At 41.6% G+C, this 12,936-nt stretch overlaps 1 protein-coding gene and 1 long non-coding RNA gene across 2 annotated transcripts in view; both read left to right on the forward strand.

Annotated features, from left to right (window-relative positions):
• The window catches only part of LOC311381365 (SH3 and cysteine-rich domain-containing protein 2-like), a gene marked incomplete at both ends in the record, with an annotated part of 16,733 nt that extends 12,668 nt beyond the window's left edge, over positions 1 to 4,065 (forward strand). The window contains 3 exons of the mRNA XM_084488451.1: positions 6 to 57; positions 2,851 to 2,988; positions 3,967 to 4,065. Coding sequence (XP_084344577.1) covers positions 6 to 57; positions 2,851 to 2,988; positions 3,967 to 4,065 — 289 coding nt within the window. The remainder of the gene's footprint in view (positions 1 to 5; positions 58 to 2,850; positions 2,989 to 3,966) is intronic.
• Positions 4,066 to 10,200: 6,135 nt separating this feature from the next.
• LOC311386862 lies at positions 10,201 to 12,463 on the forward strand. The gene is made up of 3 exons (XR_014653457.1): positions 10,201 to 10,347; positions 11,120 to 11,182; positions 12,151 to 12,463. It is a non-coding gene; the product is annotated as an uncharacterized lncRNA (long non-coding RNA).
• Positions 12,464 to 12,936: the final 473 nt, after the last annotated feature.

The raw sequence follows: 12,936 nt of genomic DNA on the forward strand, positions 1-12,936 counted from the left end.
ATTAGCCCTGGTGATCGGGTGCAGGTCACGGATGACTCTAATGAGGAGTGGTGGAAGGTAGGTAATAAATATCTGAACATTTCTTTGTGTGTGTACGTGTGTGTGTTTGTGTGTGTGTGTGTGTGTGTGTTCACCAACACATGACACGAGTGTGAAGCATTGATATTCTGTGTATTCTATGTTCCTGTGTGTGTGTTTTATGAATAGGCTTATTCCTGTGTTTGTTTATGTGTGTGTGCGGGGTGGGGGGGGTCTGTGTGTGTGTGTGTGAGGAGGAGGAGGTGTATGTGTCATCTTTAATACACAACACCTGTTCCTTGCCCACGTGCCCAATGATTGCGTGGGTAAAAATAGAACATAATTTCCAGAGGAAATCATTTAAAGCCATGTAATTGACTTAACTCGTCTTTACAAAACAAAAATACTTTGCGTTTGGCTTCACTTGTTATTGACGAGAAGGGGAAGCTTTGTGTTGGTGTGTTTGCCCGCGCAAGTGTGTCTTTGAGTGTGTGCATGTGTTTGCGTTTGTGTGTGCATGTGTGTGTGGGGGGGGGGGGGGGGGGGGGTGTCCAGGTTCGGTGTGTGTGTGTAACAAAGAGGCATCCTTTTTAGCATTCAAGGAGCATCTGTTGGGCATCTGGCACAAAGGGAAAAAATAACAAGAATGTGCCCTAGAAAAACATTACTATGAAACACCGTCATCCCCTCTCTGTCGTCAGACATTGTACGCTAGTGTTGAATCCTCAGTTCATTTGTTCATTTAATCAGGACTTATGCATATGAATGGCAGAGCTCAGGAGGCGTTCATTCCAATATGGGCAGGAGCGTAAACATAGTGTTTCATAGTGGGCTATGTTTTATTAACATACCAGCTGCTGGAACTATCCATATGTGGCACATTAAAGGGCAGGAATTGAATGGTGGCCTTGCAGTAGTATATGGCCAAAACCCATTTATATTCAATCATCAAGACCTTTAAATTAAATAAAACTGTGGGGGGGGGGGGGGGGGGGAAACTGTGCCCTCAAAATACATTACATGGAGATAATATATTTGCTTTCTATTACGTGAAAGAAGTGACATTTTTCCCATTGACTTTGAAGGGTGGTGGATCATTCTGCATCAGACCACACACATCTTTACAACAGGGCTTCACAAACAGGAGGCTGTGGCTGCCACTTGATACACAAACACAGAGGACTGTATACCAACGCCTCCTTTATGGTTCCACACCATCAGTCGCCATCACTAATGGAAGACCTTTAATTGTCAAGTCATTAAAGCAACAGATTTTTATTATCTGAAATGTATTTGTTCAACTCAGATTATAACAAACGCAAAAAAACAGAAAATGTTATTATTTTTTACATTTATTACTTTTGTGTGGTTTGGTTGATTATGGTTTCTGTCATACTTTCTTTGTAGTATTTTGTATTATTGCTTTGTTTAAACTTCACCATGGTGCTTCTATTCAACCGCTTGGAAGCGTGACTCACTCTTGCGTGAGCAAGGTTACTGACAGAAGCAAGCAAAAGCCCAGCTTGCTCTTTTGATAAATATCAGTCATTTTGTTTTTCTGTGTGGACATCAAAGTGTCCGTGCTGGTAAGGGTATCTTTTCTCTGGCATGTGCGGGCAACATTCGATTGGTATTGATATTTTTTTGGAAAGAAACGCACGATAACATTTGGTCAATTGGACATTAATTTCAAACTTTTTCAAACTTTCTTCACATACCACTTGAATACGGACAATGACAGAACATTCTTCATTCTCCTAGCCTAGCCAGTAGGTACTGGGTTCTATCCACAATGTCTGTCCTTGGCCTACCTATAGCTAACCTTGAGCAAGATGACTCTAGCCGTTTTCAGACATGACCTCCAGCATTTTGGAGGTCGAATCTCCTCCAGGAGATTCGACCCTGTGGGTGATTCAGACTTGATGCTTTATATGCAGACATCGGTGTCATTCAGACATCAGTAGACTCTCCGGGTGGTTTAGGGGGTTGGGCTTGCAAGGGGCGGGATATGACGTAGGGTCTAAGTTCGCAAGAGGCGGGATAAGTCTGGCCTCTGTCACTGTAGTTTGTTTTGGTTTGACCACAGACAGCACGGAGGCAGAACGGGCAGAACTCATCGCCATCATCTTAAATGTTGCTGCAATGACAACAACATCAACAACATCAGAAGCATCGATGAAAGATTGGAGCATGAGTTAGAGACAAATAGAAGAAACAACGAAGAAGAAAGGCATCGCGAACGACTCCGTTAACGGAGAAAGAGATAGTTTTTGCTGTTTAACTAGCATAGACGGCAGGGAAGGATCTGGGAAGGCCGGGACCCTATAATGTTCAGCTAACTGTTGTAAATAATAATAATAAAAATGTAAAAATCTATATAAGCCTGCAGCTGTGATATCTATTTTTTAAACCATTCAGCGAACCAAAGTTAACAGGCTGATGATCATTTAGGGGGCCACTCAATGACATGCAAATGCAGACCGAGGCGTCGTCAACACGCCCACTCACGTGGTGTGAGAAATACCGACTTTCTATGCCTCATTCACACATAAGGTCATTTACATTTCCTCCAGAGAAAATACTACCTCAGGGCTCGGGGGTAGTATTTTTTCGGGAGAATTTAAGAGTGCAAATGTCAGGAGAATATCAGGAGGATATCAGGACTTACACGTATGTCTGAAAGCAGCTTATATCTCTACCGACTCAATCATGACATGCATCTGAACGAACTGCAAGGCCACTTGGATAACACCTGTTAGAGTGTAAGAGTCATTGACACTACAGCGTTCAACTGTGGACCCCCAGCCAACGCGAGCTGTGTGTGTGTTCCAGGGCAAGAGCGGAGACAAGGTGGGCTTCTTCCCCGCTAACTTCGTCCAAAGGGTCCGGCCGGGGGAGAGGGTGTGGAGGGTGACCCAGAGTATCCATGGTAACAGAGAGAGGGGCCACATGCCCGTGAAAGAAGACCAGGTGAGGCGTTGGGGAGGACACCTTACGTTGTGTTTTGGTTGTCACCCTTGCCGTTGACCACCCATTATCAAACCAATATGTGGTTTTGTCCTTCAATTCCCTCTTCCATCCTTGTTTTAATGCTATGCTGTCGTTGAACTCTTGCTTGATCCCCCATCTCTATCTCCCTCCCTCTCACTATGTCTCTCTCTCCCTCCCTCTCACTATGTCTCTATCTCCCTCTGTATCTCTGTGTCTCTCTCTCCCTCTGTCTCTCTGTGTCTCTCTCTCCCTATGTCTCTCTCTCCCTCTGTCTCTCTGTGTCTCTCTCTCCCTCTGTCTCTCTGTGTCTCTCTCTCCCTCTGTCTCTCTGTGTCTCTCTCTCCCTCTGTCTCTCTGTGTCTCTCTCCCTCTGTCTCTCTGTGTCTCTCTCTCCCTCTGTCTCTCTGTGTCTCTCTCTCCCTCTCACTATGTCTCTCTCTCCCTCTGTCTCTCTGTGTCTCTCTCCCTCTGTCTCTCTGTGTCTCTCTCTCCCTCTGTCTCTCTGTGTCTCTATCTCCCTCTGTCTCTCTGTGTCTCTCTCTCCCTCTGTCTCTCTGTGTCTCTCTCTCCCTCTGTCTCTCTGTGTCTCTCTCTCCCTCTGTCTCTCTGTGTCTCTCTCCCTCTGTCTCTCTGTGTCTCTCTCTCCCTCTGTCTCTCTGTGTCTCTCTCTCCCTCTCACTATGTCTCTCTCTCCCTCTGTCTCTCTGTGTCTCTCTCCCTCTGGCTCTCTGTGTCTCTCTCTCCCTCTGGCTCTCTGTGTCTCTCTCTCCCTCTGTCTCTCTGTGTCTCTCTCTCCCTGTCTCTCTGTGTCTCTCTCTCCCTCTCACTATGTCTCTCTCTCCCTCTGTCTCTCTGTGTCTCTCTCCCTCTGGCTCTCTGTGTCTCTCTCTCCCTCTGTCTCTCTGTGTCTCTCTCTCCCTCTGTCTCTCTGTGTCTCTCTGTGTCTCTCTCCCTCAGATTTGTGTGGGGAAGCAGGAGGACAGTGAAGGGTACATGAGGCTCAGCAGTGGAAAGAAGCGGGGGCTGGTCCCAGCGGAGTCCATCGAGGAGATCTAAGGCTCCGCTCTCATCTCTCTCTCTCTCTCTCTCTCTCTCTCTCTCTCTCTCTCTCTCTCTCTCTCTCTCGCACTTGCTCTCTCTCTCTCTCTGGTTACCCCCCCTTAGCAAACCTCAGCGATCAGACACTACAGAGTAGCACGTGTCTGCATGTTTATTTACTTTTTAATTAACTTTTTTGGATAAGCAGTTTTATTTTGTGCAACCGCAGAGAACCTATGCAGAGGAACTCTCTCCATGGCGACTGGTCGCAAGTGTCAATCAATTGTTCACTTTCTAAACTAACAACAACGCTTAAATGTTTAAACAACATCACCGGAAGCTTCCTTCCGGTGATGTATCTCTCTCTCTCTCTCTCTGTCTCTCTGTTCCTCTCTCTCTATCTCTCTACCTCTCTATCAGTACATCTTTCTCACCTTCTCTTTGTCTCTTCCTCTCTCTGGCTCTCTCTCTCCCTTTCTCTCTTGCGCTCTCTCGCTGTCTCTCTGGCTCTGTCTCTCTTTTCTTCTTTTTTTGTCTCGCTCCCAGAGAGAGCTCAATGTGTCTCTTTCTTATCCTCTCTCTCTCTCTCTCTCTCTCTCTCTCTCTCTCTCTCTCTCTCTCTGCAATGTGAGTGGAATAACAACTTGGCTGTTGATGACTTTAATGTCCCCCCCCCCCCACCCAAGCAGTGGTGGCAGCCTTTTTAATACTGTTCAGACTTGTCAGGGGGCACTTTATTCACAACGTCCTTGTATTCTCAGACGATTCTGCTCAGCGTTCGCCACCCCCCCCCCCCCCCCCCAGGGATGCTTTCAACCAGTGCACCAAGAGATATGAGCAAGCTGGACAGAGAGAGAAATACAGACTATAGTAAACCTTGATCTATCCGCTAAGGACAGACACAGACACACTGGCCTTGAACAATGGAACAATTTCTTGCTCTTCTCTTGCTCTCTGAATCACTGCATCCCACTACTTTGACAGTATAGTAGAGTAATACACAGAGGTGGTTGCAACCCATCTTTGGCAATGTGAAGGCTCTTTGGCAAACAGGGAAGTTGAGTGGTGTTAGAATCGACCTGGCCTGTCCCAGAGGACACTCACAGCCCGAGAGAGAGAGTGTCAGTGGAATCTAAATGTGGAGCGGAACGACTGGTGATAGCAAGTTTTGTTTTGCTTCTTCTCAATAAGTGTAGGGTTCTGGGGTCTGCCAGGGGGCTTTTAAGAGGTGGGCTTAGCAAAGGGCCCCCGCCACTGAGCACAACCAGAGACGGTAATGTAGCAGTAGGCAGTTGGCACTTTGTTTTTTTTATCCATGCAGCGGTTAGCAATTCATCGCGCGGTGGAATTTAAACAGTGGCCCTGTGGAAATACATAAACACGCCGGAGCTCTCCTGGTTCCACTGAGCAGGCCTGAGGAGGGCAGTCGCAAGGACGAGAGAACCAGAGAGCAGGGGGAGGCAGCAGTGTGTTGAAACGTTGTGACTTGATGTGCGTGCATGCAGGTAGTGTTTTTTCCCCCCCCCAATATGTCATTGATCAAATGTCAAGATGTCATGTCCTTCTCGTTCTGACTGGCCCCCCCCCCTTGTCTTCTGTAATGGACGAGTTCTTGGCATTTTTGCCAGGAATTCTGACGGTGAATTCAACTGGTCAGTTTTCTCCTCACCTATTTATCATTTCTGGTGTGGGATTTTGTTACCTGAACCTTATTAAAACTTTCACAGATGAAGGGTTTATACTTCAGTGCAAGTGTGAGATAAGGCAAACAAGGACAAATTGTGCAGATGCCGATATAATCAAGACGCTGTAACCTTTTTTCTGGGCATTTTGTTTGCCCCCCTATTTTGAGCACAAGTTACCAGCAAAGGCTGGTTCCGAAGTCTACATTTCAATATAAATATGTGAAAGATGTTATGAATTGTGAAACAAAACAGACTTTATGAATGAGTTTCATTAACAGTTGGAAGTAATTATTATTATTTTTTGATGATCTTTGGTTCAATACCCGATCACAACTCTACATCGCCAGATTGACCATCCTAGTCTTTTTCCCCACATCTAATGTGGTCAACCTCAGTGTTTCATGTTGGTGACTGTAACATAAATGGTGTGTACATGTAACTTATGCTTAGAGTAATTGTAATAAAAATATATATTTTCAAGTCGAAATCCATTTTCATGTTTTTTTGTTGTTCCATGGGCTAATATAGTATGTTATAAAAGAAGAAAACACACGGTTGTAGGTCCACCACACCTCCATCTTATTAGAAACCATAATTACGTACACCATTTCAGCATTCTTCAAGTAGGCCAGATTAGTAGGCAAGTGTATTGCATTTTCATTGCTAGAATAAAATATCCCGAGACAAAATGAAATATACCAGAAGGACATGGCGGAGATCAGCTTGAGTGCCGTCAGATGCCACATCATTCTGATATGTTTTGAAATGAAGGAATTGGTAAAGGAACAGAAATATTCAGAGGCGGTGGTTAAACTGTTGTCTGAATATGCCTCTGCAGGTTCCACTAGAGTAATAAAATATAAGGGGATTAGAAAAATCAATCAAGCAAGTTATGAATGATGTATCCTTTGTGTGTGTGTGTGTGTGTGTGTGTGTGTGTGTGTGTGTGTGTGTGTGTGTGTGTGTGTGTCTGTGTGTGTGTGTGTCTGTGCAGTTTCTTTGTGGGTGCATTTGTATGCAGGTGTGTGAGGTGGTGACGCAGGTCCTCAACATGGCTGGCCCCCCCCCCTTGCCTCCATTTTAAACCGAGCACCCAATCCACACTATTTCACTATTCTGTCTGATAAACTCTTCTGAACAATTTCACCTCTGCGGTATAGTAATCCTTTTTTTTCTCAGGCCAATTGTCTTTTCCCCCTTCATTCCCCGTCCTCCAATCTTGCCTTCGACAGATGTCAGCACCTGTCTCCTCTGTCTTTGAAACTCACAACCAGCCTCACTCTCTCCTCCTATTCATTTTGTCATTTTTTTTTATCCGCGTTCTGGTAACACTTTACAATAAGGTACACAGAAACGTAGGTAGTTACTGAGGAACGAATGAGTAACGAATGAGGAACGAATGAGTAACGAATGATGAACGACGAAGTGACAGTTACTCGGTAACTACTGAGGAGTTACTGGTAAACAGACCAGGGGACTACTGAGGAACGAATGAGGAACGAATGAGGAACGAATGATGAACGACGAAGTGACAGTTACTCAGTAACTACTGAGGAGTTACTGGTAAACAGACCAGGGGACTACTGTATTCGTTACTGAGTAACGAATGATGAACAACCAGGGGCCCTAAAGTGACAGTTACTCAGTAACTACTGAGGAGTTACTGGTAAACAGACTAGGGGATACTGTATTAATGAATCATTCTGTGAAATAGCTAAACTGACCAATTGATTATGAAAGCAACTGAATTTTCCTGGGATTTCACAATTAGTTAATAAATTAACAAGGCACAGACGGGATGATTGTCATATTTTAATAAAGATATTCACAATACATACATTCATATTCACATTTAAGGTTTATTATGTGGCATTAGTAATGTTGAAGGCTTAAAAGCAATTGTCCACCACTGCAGGGCACGCTTTAAACCTGCCTCCCTTGGTTTCAAGCGCTGTCGAGGGCTGGCTTGGGTCCCACACTGGATCGACTGGTAGAGCTGGATCTGACTGATGAGTTGTTACTCTTTCGCGATCCATTCGTTCACCAGTAGTTAAGCTTCATGAATCATTCGTTTACCAGTAGTGAAGCTTTTTGTGTACCTTCATGTAAAGTAATGCATCATACTGAGTTGTTACTCTTTCGCGAACCATTCGTTCACCAGTAGTTAAGCTTCATGAATCATTCGTTTACCAGTAGTGAAGCTTTTTGTGTACCTTCATGTAAAGTAATGCATCATACTGAGTTGTTACTCTTTCGCGAACCATTCGTTCACCAGTAGTTAAGCTTTATGAATCATTCGTTTACCAGTAGTGAAGCTTTTTGTGTACCTTCATGTAAAGTAATACATCATACTGAGTTGTTACTCTTTCGCGAACCATTCGTTCACCAGTAGTTAAGCTTTATGAATCATTCGTTTACCAGTAGTGAAGCTTTTTGTGTACCTTCATGTAAAGTAATGCATCATACTGAGTTGTTACTCTTTCGCGAACCATTCGTTCACCAGTAGTTAAGCTTTATGAATCATTTGTTTACCAGTAGTGAAGCTTTTTGTGTACCTTCATGTAAAGTAATGCATCATACTGAGTTGTTACTCTTTCGCGAACCATTCGTTCACCAGTAGTTAAGCTTCATGAATCATTCGTTTACCATTAGTGAAGCTTTTTGTGTACCTTCATGTAAAGTAATGCATCATACTGAGTTGTTACTCTTTCGCGAACCATTCGTTCACCAGTAGTTAAGCTTTTTGAATCATTCGTTTACCAGTAGTGAAGCTTTTTGTGTACCTTCATGTAAAGTAATGCATCATACTGAGTTGTTACTCTTTCGCGAACCATTCGTTCACCAGTAGTGAAGCTTTTTGTGTACCTTCATGTAAAGTAATGCATCATACTGAGTTGTTACTCTTTCGCGAACCATTCGTTCACCAGTAGTTAAGCTTTTTGAACCATTCGTTTACCAGTAGCGAAGCACTTTCGGGTTAGTTATAAAACCCCAAACCACTGTTGATGACAATGAGGGATCTACAGCCACTTTAGTTAAAAATGTATACAACATAGGGAAATATATATATATACTGCGCTCATGACACATAATAACATATAACATAATAACAGGATAATATAGAAAATATTAACAATTTAAAACACAAACAGAAACAAAAAAAGGCATTTTAAAATGGAACAAAAATAAAGGCTGCACTTTTAACAAGGCATTTCTGAAGAACACTGAAAAAATCTAACAAAGAAAAGAAGTTTCAACAAAACTCAATGAAATGTTATTGGTGTTCGTGGCCAATGTCATGCAGCAATCTGCCAAGGAAGAAGACCCATTTTCTCCTCCTCCAGGTAGCTCCAAATCTCCCCCTTCCATACTGTGATAAAGTAGTAGAAGACAGAAAAATAAACATTAGGACCGACAATTAATAAAAAATTCTAGAACATGTCATAGTCAAAGATTATTTTGTTTGCACGGTTAAGAAATTATGCTGGTCCTCTGGCCAAAACGATGTGAATTTGATGAGTTTCAAAGTGTTTTTAAAGCCTAAGAAGGCATAAGTCATAACTGTGTGCATGACACAATAATAACATTCAATTACAACAATTACAATTACTCAATAACTGTGGTATAATGACCGTATACCACAGCCTGTCGTGATCTATTGCTTAATTATATTATTTAGATATAGAGCTCCGGGAGTGCTGCGATTCACTCTAGTCTGGACTGCAGGGAGTGAACGCTGATTGGCTGTTATGTTACGTCCCTCAGGGAGTGAACGCTGATTGGCTGATGATACCCCTTCAGAAACATTTATATAGAAATTAGAAGATAAAATGAACATACCGTGATATAATACGGCATTACCGTATATGCCTCAAATCATACCGTGATATAAATTGTAGTCCATACCGTACAGCCCTACTGCATACCTTACCTATAAATGTATTTCATCCAGCTGAATAGGGACAATTTGCTCCTCTCAAAAAGTGACCCGCACCTCACTGACTTCCTCGTCGTTTTCCCTCTATGTTTATTACGTCGGCACTGCCTACAGAAGAAAACACATTTCTTCATGATAAATATTAATGTTACTGAACTTGAATTTATAACATGACATATCAGTAAACAAAGGAAGTCATCGATAAAAACCGTACCAAAAAAAGAATACTTACCACTGCAGTCCGTCAACGTTTGCGTTTTCCTTCATTTTCATGCTCTTTTTGCAGAGTTTGCATTTTATTTTGGCTTTAAGTAACTTCTTCTTTTGGAGCCATTTTATCAATTTTAATTTCTTTTTAAAAGTCTGTCTTCCCTCAATAAGACTGAGTACTTCAGCGTGCAGGGTCATGATAACTTCGCATCAAACCGTCTTCCTGTCTTGCACATGCGGACCCACAATGCAATTCGGGAGCGTCCCTTGTCGTCGACGGACGTGTACAGTGGGTAGGGGGCACGTTATACGCAGATCGTTTTACCCCATGCGTCGGACACGCCCACTCTCTGTCGACGGGCAAGGAGGTCGTGCAGAAGGACTTGACAATGGAGACTCAGCGAAAGAGTAAGAGAAAAAGGCAGCCCACGGAAGAGCTTCCACATGTAGAGACAGCCATGTTAGAATGTAAGTACATGCTTTAAAGTTATTTCATTATTAATTGAGAGTGTAATGATTCGGTCACATTGCTTAGCTTCCTAAAATGAGCTAATTTGACATCGTACCACGTCTGTTCTATCACGTATTTTTTGGCCTTGCTAGCTAACCTTGTCACTAACCAATGGATTGCTAGCTGGCTAGATAGCCGACGTTGCAAGCAAATTTTAATCATCTGTCAAACACAAAAGTTTAACTCTTAACTAGGTCAAAAGACCGACGGTTCAACCACGTATCTAATGTTAAATTAGGCGAGTCAGTTACCACGTCTTTGAATCGTTTTTGGAGTTGTTTTTAACTACTAAAAAACCCGAAGACTGCTACATTACACTGTTATAGTGCTATTACGGTAATACCTTTCTCCCTGTTTTTTTTCTTTTCAATTTAGTCCATAGTTACAGTATGTAATGTTAACAACTGAATCTCTCAAACATGTCTTCTACACAATGGACTGCATGTGGAACCATGACAAATGAATTGATGATGATTTGTCATAAATCAAAATGACATATGATCATACATATTATTATTACATATTATAACATTAAAGACAATGGATAATGTCATTGCCCAAAGTGAATAAAACCCTTATTTCTTAACTAACTGTATATATATTTTTTTAAGGTATCCATACAATTTTCAAATGAACAAAAACGTCACTCTGTATGCATTCATCAATATTCTTCATAAGGTTTTGAGCCCCTTACACCAACCATTCTTTCTGTGCTCCAAAATGTTACAGCGCCATCGAGTCAGCGGGAACAATCCGAACAGCGCAGTAGCCAAACTGCAGCAGAGGAAGCAGGTAATTAATTTTTTATTTTAAATGTTAAGCATACTTAACAGATATACTCAGATTCATGTGACTGTGAAATGTAGTTGTACACAGTATAATGATTAATAACTGATGAACGTCACTATGAAAACACTATAATAGTGTTACTTTTAAACCTCTTTTCTACTTCCTGGTTTTATGATGTTAAAATAAGGGTGCTCACCTTAACTGGTTGAAGGCTAGTGTCTAGAGGGGATCCAAGACAAGAGGATGCTAGTAATATTTACTCCATTTGTACTTGAACATTGCAGTAACCAAGTATCTACCTTTACATGATATCGTAACCGGAAAGTGCTTTGGGAATGGGAAGGAACTTAGAACAGCAATGACATAAATTAGATTGAGGTCAGTTAAGCCACTTTAAGTTAGTCTACTAAGTAGAAAATAAAAAAGTTTTTGGTTATGGTTATATTCATGGTGCTGGATTAATTGATCAATTCTTACCCATTTATTTAACGAGCTAGGTGGTCAGCTGGTCCCAAGTCTGCTTATAATATCAAAGCCACGTCTGAACACGTCTGACTGTTCAAAGCAGCATAATGGATGAAGCTACAGCAGGAACATGGCTTTCAAATAACACTAAACAATATAATCCACTTATTCTACCACATGTCTAAACTATACAGTACTCCCACTTTACTCTCTAGTTGTGCTCATTTGATTTATAATAACCTACTGTTAAAGAGTACAGATAATACTACTTGAATAGACAGTACACTCACAGTACTCTTGATACTACTGGAAATTACAATTTAATAATTATTATTATTATACCTCTGTACATTCATTACTCTAGAATGTAATTTAGAACTAACTTGCCACTATATAACCCTAATACAAGAATAGTATTAATACTAGTAAACCCCTAACCAACTGCACTACCATCATCCTGACAAAATACTACTGTTAATACATGTTTATCATTTTCTTTGTTTCAGTCCTCACCCCAGAAGAGGCGATGGATCGCTACAGCCGTGTCAGATGAAGAGAGCTGGTTTTTGTTTTGTTTTTAGAGTGCCTTTTTTTGTTACATTTTAAAATGCCTTTTTTGTTTCTGTTTGTGTTTTAAATTGTTAATATTTTCTATATTATCCTGTTATTATGTTATATGTTATTATGTGTCATGAGCGCAGTATATGTATATATATTTCCCTATGTTGTATACATTTTTAACTAAAGTGGCTGTAGATCCCTCATTGTCATCAGTGGTTTGGGGTTTTATAACTAACCCGAAAGTGCTTCGCTACTGGTAAACGAATGGTTCAAAAAGCTTAACTACTGGTGAACAAATGGTTCGCGAAAGAGTAACAACTCAGTATGATGCATTACTTTACATGAAGGTACACAAAAAGCTTCACTACTGGTAAACGAATGATTCATAAAGCTTAACTACTGGTGAACGAATGGTTCGCGAAAGAGTAACAACTCAGTATGATGCATTACTTTACATGAAGGTACACAAAAAGCTTCACTAATGGTAAACGAATGATTCATGAAGCTTAACTACTGGTGAACGAATGGTTCGCGAAAGAGTAACAACTCAGTATGATGCATTACTTTACATGAAGGTACACAAAAAGCTTCACTACTGGTAAACGAATGATTCATAAAGCTTAACTACTGGTGAACGAATGGTTCGCGAAAGAGTAACAACTCAGTATGATGCATTACTTTACATGAAGGTACACAAAAAGCTTCACTAATGGTAAACGAATGATTCATGA

The sequence above is a fragment of the Micromesistius poutassou genome (genome assembly GCF_964030765.1).
Source record: "Micromesistius poutassou genome assembly, chromosome: 1".
In the NCBI taxonomy this organism is placed as follows: Eukaryota; Metazoa; Chordata; class Actinopteri; order Gadiformes; family Gadidae; genus Micromesistius; species Micromesistius poutassou.